The 9,970-nt window shown below is 34.2% G+C and overlaps 1 protein-coding gene across 1 annotated transcript; it reads left to right on the top strand.

The window, feature by feature from the left end:
- Positions 1-608: 608 nt before the first annotated feature.
- Positions 609-3,300, top strand: LOC115967450. Its single transcript, XM_031086545.1, has 4 exons — positions 609-705; positions 1,650-1,700; positions 2,520-2,578; positions 2,876-3,300. Exons 1-4 carry the CDS (start codon positions 627-629, stop codon positions 3,047-3,049), a joined length of 363 nt encoding a protein of 120 aa, XP_030942405.1. The 5' UTR covers positions 609-626; the 3' UTR covers positions 3,050-3,300.
- The last annotated feature ends 6,670 nt before the right edge of the window (positions 3,301-9,970 follow it).

Genomic DNA, 9,970 nt, shown 5'->3' on the forward strand with positions numbered 1-9,970 from the left:
GCAAATTTGGAATTTATAAAAGGTGAATGAGGGGTTTTGGAGGAATGTGGGCTAATTATTGGGCCAGATGGTGGTGGTGTGAGCAGCGGCGTGAATCTCTTTAAGAGTCTATTTGGATAGAACTTATCTATATATATATATATAAAACCGAAGCTTTTGAAGCTTCCACAATTTTCCACGTCAGCGTAATATTAAAAAAATAATAATAATAAAACTTTTTTTAAAACCCAACCCGATGCTCTGCGTTCTCCCACTATTTTATTTTTCGTTTTATTTTAGGTTTTATACCCACTCCAGAAAGACCAAATACCCTACCCTTTCTTCTTTGCCGTTCTCTCTGCCTCTCTCAGTTGATGCTCTGCGTTCTCCCACTCTTTTATTTTTCCTTTTATTTTAGGTTTTATACCCACTCCAGAGAGACCAAATACCCTTTCTTCTTTGCCGTTCTCTCTGCCTCTCTCAGTTGATGCTCTGCTGCCTCTCTCAGTTGATGCTCTGCGTTCTCCCACTCTTTTATTTTTCCTTTTATTTTAGGTTTTATACCCACTCCAGAGAGACCAAATACCCTTTCTTCTTTGCCGTTCTCTCTGCCTCTCTCAGTTCTCAAAATCCCTAAATCATAGCCCATGGGCACTCTCTCACTCCTTCAGTGGCAAAAAGTGCCAGCCTCCGGCCACCGTCATATATCGCCAGAGCTAAGTGCAGGTATTTTTAAACAAGAAAATTGGTGTTGTATATGATTTAATTTTCGTTATCTTAGATTTAGGTACTTGGATTTGGTTTGATTTTCTTTAATTTAAGTATTTGGATAATTGGTTTTGATTAAGGTTGAACCCGTGCAAAATCAAAGATATCTGCTTCTTCTTCAACTCTCTCTCAGCCTCCATCTTTTCCCTGAAAAACACAAAACATGAACTGACCTCTGACCTCTAGGTTATTGGTGTTAAATACACAAGAAAATGAGGGGAAAGTTAAGAAGATTCTGCCGTGCGAGCCTTTTAAAAGGCGATTCTGACTTTGTTGCTGTCATGGTGGGTTAACCCCTGAATCTGTCTTTATTAATCTTAATTTTCTTAATTTGTTTTTTTTTTTTTTGGTTTTGCTTTGGGTTAGTAAATGAATTATGAATGAATATTGGCCTCAGTGTTGTTTCAATATGTCTCTCTTATTTTTTAGGTTTGATTTGTTCAAGTTTAGTTGAAGCTGCTAACTCTGTTAGTTGACCAAATTTGTTGATTTAATGATTTTAGCATCATCTTCTTAAATCGTTTTCTAGGGAGGGTTTATTACTTTTATTTTTTTAGTTATTGAAGAAGACCTTTGTTCATGTTAGGCACACATTCACGCAATGTTTGAACCAATCTTAGATGCCCTAAACTGTTCTTTCCTTTTTTTGGGGTTTACAATAAATGGATTATAGGAATTCAAACCTAAAGTCTTTCTAGAGAGAAAATTGAATAACACCATTTACTTATCATTGGAGAGGATGTTGTTCCTGTGAGACAACCTCATAATTATGAATAGCTACTTTTCATCTATAAGGGTAGGAAGAGAAGATGTGGAAATTTGTGGTGCTTGTATGCCACAAAACCTGCATAAGTTTGCATACTCCTAATTTGGCTTTCAATATTGGTCATTGTCCCTAGCAGGCGATACAGCAAGACTTCATTTGCATCTCTCACACCCACATGAACCACATTGTGAGTGTCCTTTTTGTGTTTTACTTACTTTCTCTTTGTTTATATTACTCTTGGTATTGGAATTTTTTTTGTATTCTTCATTGTGTGTGTGATAAATTACAGTGGTTAGATGTTAAATACTTAGTAACTATTTATATACATTTGTATTTTGTTTAAAGTTGTACTACAAGTTGAAGATTTTGGTTGGTGACTATGTTATTTGCTCCCCAAAGCATTTGTAAAAATGTCTAAACCAAACTTTCCATCACTTAGGAAGTACAAGGAAAAAAATCTAATAGAAAATTTTCCATCCTTTCTAAAAGTTATTTTGAATCTTAACTTCAATGAGAAGGCTTCACTGAATTTTTTCAGATAAGCTTTCACTTTAAGGAAAATATTTCCTATTAATATAGCAGTCCTACACTCCTATTGTTGAGTGCTCTACTTATGGGGATATTTAGATTTGCTTAGGAATTTTGATTCATGGGAACTGTTTTTGTTAAGGTGGTACTGTCTTTGTTAGAAAGAGGAAAAGGAAGTTTATAAGAAGCCTAAATCTGAGATAAAGAAAGGGTATTTCTTTCTCCATTGTTACTTCCTAGAAATGCCAAAAATAACTGTTTCACTTGAACTTGGGACCTATATGGCTTGAATTGTTTAAGAACTTTGTATGTCTGAAGCAATTTGGTAATAATTTTCATTTTTTAATCCTACTTAGTTTCTGAAGATATTTTTTTCATCTATTCTTTGTTCGCCGATATCTATTTCTTTCAAATGGTAAATGTTTCAGTGACTCTACTTCTTTACACTATCAATGTTAAAGTTGTTCTCTATATACAGGTGTTGAAGATATCATTGTGGCTGCTACTTCTAAAGATAACACCCTAAGGCTGTGGAAGGTAAAAGGCTATTTTTCTTCAAAATATATCGAATTCTTGTGGGAAAGAATTCCATCCATGTTTGAACCATACTTTCTAGAATAATAATAGTAACAATAAAGAAATGAATAGATATTTTGGAAATCCTATAACATTTTTAGCAGTTATAAATAAATTGTTAAGTTCTTTTGCCATCTTCCATTTTAATCTATTTAGATTTTTGTCATTTTGGGCGTGTTATTGATGGTTGAAATACGGGCCAATTTGTTTAGTCTATTAGCTGCTCATCCATTAAAACCCTTGGTATCCGTACCTCAGGAGGTACAAAAACAATGCAAGAGAGCTTGGCGAGCTTCAACTTTTAGAGTTGCTTCCTTTCTAATCGAGTCTAAAATCTTACCAATTGACTCTTCACAATTCATGCTAGGTTCGTTAATTCTGCTTCCAACAATCTCCCTCTATGTTCTTGATTTTTGGTTCTTTATTTTGTGATTTTTAATTATTTTTTTATTTCATTCCTTTTTCAATAAATATTAGGTTCTGTTTTTCAAAACATGGAAACAATAGCCTAAACTACTGGATGGGACTTTTGTGAATTTTGTCACTAAGGCACAAAATATATGAGAGCAAAATCTACATTAGGTTTGTAGCATATTAGTATTGACACAAATCCTTATTATGTTATATATTAAAGCAAGACCATTTAGCACATGAATATGGGAGTAAGATATATTGTATATGTACTATAGTTTCTGCCTTTGTCTGCAAAGTTTTACTAGGCAGGAACGTTATGATGGGGAGCTTTCGCTGTATAGCCAGAGAAGAACGAAGCAATCAAAGAGAAACTCTTTGGGATGCAGTGTAGATTCAACAACAATATGCTTGCACCTGTTTTCTCATATTTCGTATGATAATTTAAACAAAAGTCTTATGAAAATAGTTATTTATATTGATAAAATATAGTTAGTGAAGCTATCCCTGACCAATTTAATAAGATTTTGTTGAGTTGATTTGCAAAACTCTTCAAATATTATAAACTTTTGTTATAAGTGCATGTCGTATAATTTTACTTTTTGTTATTGTTTCTTTTAGACGTGATATGTAATATTTTGATTTGAAATTTTACCTTTTTTGTTGTGCAGGCAATAACCAATGTTTAAACATCATATTATTTTTCAAAATTTTGTCGGTAGACTAAGAAATATGAGACAAGATCACTAAATTTACACACACACACACACACCCCTTGGCTCACCAACTCAAATCCTTTACATTCCAATGAATTATGTGTATTCCTTTGAATATTAGTGTTGTAATTAACCATTGTAATTAACCATTTGTGTGACTTATTCCTTAAAATCCGTAGCGAAAATGTCCATTTATCTTAACTAAATTTCTCTCAACCCTCCAAAAACATTAATAGTGACATTCATTTTCTCACTAGATTGACCACTCCTTAATTGGAAAATTTTAGTATTTCTAAGAACTTTCCCGTGCATCGCACGGGTTAGCGACTAGTTTTGTTAAAATTGAAAACTGAAAACTGAAAACTGAAAATACTGTAACAAAATAATTTTTAAATGTGTGCATAGTGTCGTGGGATCTATTTTTAATGAAAAAGTTATTGAAAAGTGAAATTTGTGGGTCTGTAAACAGTGCACGGTACACTGTTCACTGTTAAAGTCAAGAAATGCGAGCTGAAAAAAAAAAAAAAACCGAAGCAAACGTAAATGCAGTTTCAACTGAATCCAAACCGCACCTAAGTCTCGCCTCTCTCTTTTTTATTTATTTATTTTTCCTTCGTTTTTCACTTTTTCGCTTGTTCCGTTTGGTTTTGGCGTTTTGGACTGCCTTCGTTTTTCACTTTTTCGCTTGTTCCGTTTGGTTTTGGCGTTTTGGACTGCTAGTGTTTTAAAAAAAAAAAAAAAAAAAAAGTTTTACATGCGCTGTTGACTAGGTTGGCTGGTTGTGGTTCATCCGTTATAAACTAAGGAGGGCCCAAGTTTTTTTTTTTTTTTTTTTTTTGGGAAAAATTTTACCTACTAAAATTTTATTTTTGGGCCTGGGGGCTCGGGCCCTCCTAGGCCCCCACCTGGGTTTGTCCCTGGTATCATAACCCGTTAAAGTTATCAAGGTTCATTTGCATGGTAGAGTATCAAATCAAAATAACAAATTAATTTGGATGCTCCTCTATGATAGACAGCACTGACACTCTTCTTCACTCCTTGGTAGGCATGTTGTAGGTTATGGGTTTGGAGCTTAGCCAATAAAGTCCCACAAGCAAGCACACTTCTGTGTTTGTATTCAATATCTTCATTATTCTTTTGATTTACCGTTTTGGTAATTGTGTCTACATATCAACATATAACCAAGAAAATATCAATCAAATCAAAGCAATAAAAAAATATATGCTTTCATCTAATTACTTGAATCAAGTTCAACATTTCAGTAAAACCATGTGTAGTTATGTTTGTCCTGCCATCTTCCTGCTACATTTCACATTCAAATGAATTAATAAATTAAATATGAAGAACCAATTATGAGTTGAGACAACAAAATTTAAGAGTAATATAACAATATAAAAATTTTCATAAGCGAAATTTAAAATACTACCATTGTATGTTGAGATGAAGATTGATTCAGTAGATTGTAAGTATCTAGACTTGAACTACGGGCACCATTATGAGGATTGAGGTGGCTGCCGCATTATTGACAAAAATTATATACATAATTGAAAAAATTAGTTCTTTTTATAATTTATACACACAATATATATATTGTTACCTGTGTATAAACCGAAGAAGACATCTGATGAACTTCATTACCAACATCCAAGCTTAAGTTCTAGCATGGCTGCTGTTTTTCCATTGGTGAAATATGGATTTAGTATACATTATAGTCTAACATTGTAAGCACAAAGAAAAAAAGAAAAAGAAAAAGGAACACATTTCATACCGATGTGAGTTGTTGAATATGAGAAGGTATAATAGTTTGACATTTTCTCTTTCTTGTGGCTCTTTCTAATGCACCTTTTCTTCTAGGATATGTCCTTGCTTATTTTCCTTTAAGCTTAATTCCTTTAATTTTTTTTTTCTTTGGAATTGATAGGTTGTACACTATCGTTTGCTTGATGAGCCTTTAATTTGAAACGAGAGCCTCCAACAGTACATTATTCAATTGATAGATTTTTCAAACTTGCCTGTACTTAGATCAAAGTACTTTCATGAGCATCCAAAGCCATACGAAAAGACTCATTAGTCACAGCAGCTCTCATCGCCAAATTCGAATACAATTTAAGCAATACTTTGTACCCACTTCCCACATTTGCATTGTTGAGGGGGAAATTGATGCCTTTAAATAAAATATTGGGAAGTCAAGCCGAAACTCAATGATGGGCTCTTGAGATAATGTCCAAAGGCTTTTGATGTGGTGATAAGCCTATCCAAGCAAGAAATAAAGGCTGCACTTGACAAAACAGCAATAAAAGCCCAATAAAAATACTTCATAATACTTAATTAGTACGTTAGTGGTCCTGTTTTGATAGTGCAAGAAAAATAAATTTTCCAACGGTAGGGTGAAATTACACTTAAAGTCCAGCAGTCAATTATTAAATAAATTTAGGAAAGTGTTCACTTCAGGGGGTCTTTGTGTGTCTCGATTAGGGGAATTTATTGTACTTTCAACTATCATTACATCAATATGAGGAAAGAATTCCATTGTTACAAATACATTATATCATTCAATAGTAAAACAAAAAGTAAAAATTAAAGGTTCCATGGGAAGAAGAAAGGGGTTAATTGGCATGGTGTGAAGGGAGAGAGAGATTCCAGCTCAGTGCAGCAAGTGTTAAACTAAGATTTTGGGGGATATATATACATAAGGCATGAATGGGGTAGTGTGAGCTATTTTGAGTGAGTGGGTATTTAGGCTTGTGGTGGTGTGATGGAGTTAATGCTAAGTTTAAGGCTTTAGTGAGTAAAAGGTTGTTTGTGACTGATTAGGAAGCATTTATGGGCTGTGAATATGCAGAAAAGGTAAGGGAATGTCTGAGGCTAAGTGAGTGTGGGCTAAGGGGAATGAGTTGTGAGCTTGGAGAGAGTTAAACCACAAGCAAAATGACAAGCAAATCAGAAATTTCAAAGGGAGTAGCTGTGTGCCTGTAGGCTAGTGTGCTTATACTTTTATAATAGAGTTTAGGGAAGCATTAATTAACAAAAGTCCAAAAACATAGGACTAATCAAGGGGCAAAGTATAAGGCTTAATTATCCTAGGATTTGACTAGAAGTGGGAGATTTGCTTTTGGGGCTGCTTTGCTTCTTTGGGTAATATGACACATGGTGGGTTTTTGGGGTATTTTGCATTAAATGTCAAGATTTCTGAAGTTGGGTTTAACCAATAGTATTAAGGTAGGTATCAAGGAGGAATCCTAGTACTGCAACTGAGATTTGGACCCCAAAAAGTAGGATTCAACACCCAAAGCTAGGTGTCAAAATTGAAGCCTACTTCATAGGGTTCTGCTGGAGATCCCTTTATGCCGTCCAAACCACATGTTCCCAAATTTTCCCCCTTTAGGATTCATGGGCTTGGCACATGAACTATGTCTTGAACATTTTTGACATTTATAGCATTGATTTGTTGAGATTGGGATAATTTAGTTTTGGCTCCCTTTCCATTGGAGATATAGTCTTGAGGAAAATAATGAAGTTTCATCACCCATTAACCTTCAGCTGATATCACAACCTTTGGGCACTGTTCACGTCAGGTAAAAGGTGACAGAAAGTTGATGGGACAGCCTCTAGTTCATCCTCAAAGACTTGGTTCTATTGTAAAGGCCTTTAGCTATACCTTGGTCAAGGATGAACAAGAGCCGGTTGTCTATTTTTAGTCATCTGCCTCTTGCTGGAGTCTTTGGAGCTCATGTGGGTTGGTCCCTTTGGGCTGGACTGTGTTCATCCTACAAAATGGACATTAACAACACATGTTTCCATGAGTTTTCATCCCTCATGGACTTTTATTATTAGTAAATATTTTGTGTTTTCATAGATATTTGTAATGGGTCTTTGGGCAATGAGTTGTAATATTTGAAATAATAGGATAAGTTTCAAAATGCCTTTGTAAATAACATTTACTATTTTTGAATATGATGAATTCCATATCATAAGTAATGTTCATGATTTCTAATAATCACATCATAATTTAAATGGTGAGCTTTTGGGATTGAATAGTTACCATTGGCTTTGAAGATAAATATTATGGATGTTGTGATGTAAATGATGACCACATGTTTCATCGGTTTATAATATGAGATGAATATCATAATCTTCAAGATAACCTTCCATGAGCTTTTATATAATGATTATAACTTTCCACGAGATGTTATAAAATGATTGCCATGGTTTTTTCCATAGCAATGTTTAAGAAACATTGTTCATCTTTTAAATGAAATAATTATGACATAATATTTTTTGCCAAGCATTAATAATCTTGGACTTTTGATAAAATAGTGCTAATGCAAATTGGGTTTTTGATATTGCTAGTGAGAACGGGGTTTTTTGATGTTGTCAACGAAAATTGGGCTTTTTAATATTTCCAATGAAAACTGGGCTTTTTGATGTTGCCAGTAAGAATTGTGCTTTTAATGTTGCCAATGAAAATTGGGGTTTTGATAAATAATTTGGCATGGGTTTGAATCATGGGTTTTGATTATGGGGTTGAATCCCATTGATAAAATAGTATTGCCATGAATTTGAATCATGAGTTTTAATTATGGATTTGAATTCCATTGATAAAATTGTTTTGCCATGTATTTGAATCATGGGTTTTTTTTCAAATATTGCTAAGCATAAAAATTCTTGTGAGATTTCAACTTACTCAATAAATAATTTAGTCTTTACAAAAATATTGGGTCTTATAGTGTTTTACATTTGTAGCCCACTTTTGTGATGAAAAGAAGAGCGTTTGTGGGCTAGCATAGTAATAGTAAAAAATATTTAGGTATGCCTAATAATTTGTTTGTGACGTTTGAAAAATAAATAGGTGTTATTTAAATAATATTAGGAGTAAAAAAATGTACCATAACATGCATTCTGGTCATGTAGTCCTACACGCATACAAGTATTTATTGCAGATCCATCCTTTGCATCCTTTTTCCACATTTTTAAAATATATTGATCTAGTACCCTTTTAAAATTTTGAAGAGATAACACTTTTAAGGCATTGGTACATAAAATTCCAACAAATTCAATTTTTTTACAATTGCACATCACTGTCGAAGCCGATGAATCATATTCAACAATGTGTTGACAATGTTTACTAGGAGGAATAACTTTATATTTGGTCAGTTTCAATCTCATCATACTTATGCAATTCACAATCTCAAGTGAGCCATAATTAATGACTAAACAACTTAAATATTGCAAGAGTGTAAAAACTTGCTGCATGCTTTAATATTTCCACAGGATGTGCCAATGATGGTCTACTTTGGGTTGCTTTGAAATCTGATTTCAACTCTTCATAATGCCTATCATCAATCAACCGCTGAAAGTGATGAAAGAAAAGTAACAAATCATAATTATAAGCAATGTATTTTTTATTTGATTGTTCATACTCTTGCTTCTTTGAATAGTAGACATCAGCACAAAATATTTTTCTCCCATATACCGAAGCCCATTTCTCCCTTAACTAAAATTATCTCTGCAACCAACTATTTTCAAACCACCTTTTTAGCCCTATCTATGTTCAGGTTCCACCCTCACTGTCCTCCCCTCATTAATTTCATGTGTAGGAGGACCATCATTCAATTCCTTGTCAATTTCCTGGATGTGTGCTTTAAATAGACTCGGGTTGGAGAGTATTGTTTTTCCTGTGTACACAACTCAGTCCTCAACGACATCCTCTGCAACTAGATTCTCCTTATACCTCAGATCATCCTCTTCGCCAGCCCTAATCTCATTGTTATCCGATATTGGAGTAATAGACAATCTGTTGGTATGGGTTGGGTATTGGCGAGGTCCATTGTTTTGTGATTCCTCCCGCTGGGATGCTGGTGGTGATTTGTAAAATCTAGCCATGGATGCTCGTTGTCACGACCCATATTGTTGATCTTCCTTTCATAGTGCACCATTACTATTGAGCCACATCTTACAATCTCGCTCATCATGGTTTAACTTACCAGACTAGTAGCAAAAAATAGGCAGCCGCTCATATTGGAATGAAACCCATTGTGATTTCCCTCCCCCTGAACTAGACGTCCCCGACAGAGTGGCTGAGTTATATCCAAGTCAACTCTCATCCGAATGCAATGACCTCTACAATTCCCAGTTTTAGTCTCTTCAACGCAGTCCATTCTACCCAAAGTATTGCCAATCACCTCAGTGTTCTCTTTCCTCATCAATTGTGTTAAATATTAGCATT

Source organism: Quercus lobata, chromosome 11 (genome assembly GCF_001633185.2).
Source record: "Quercus lobata isolate SW786 chromosome 11, ValleyOak3.0 Primary Assembly, whole genome shotgun sequence".
NCBI lineage: Eukaryota > Viridiplantae > Streptophyta > Magnoliopsida > Fagales > Fagaceae > Quercus > Quercus lobata.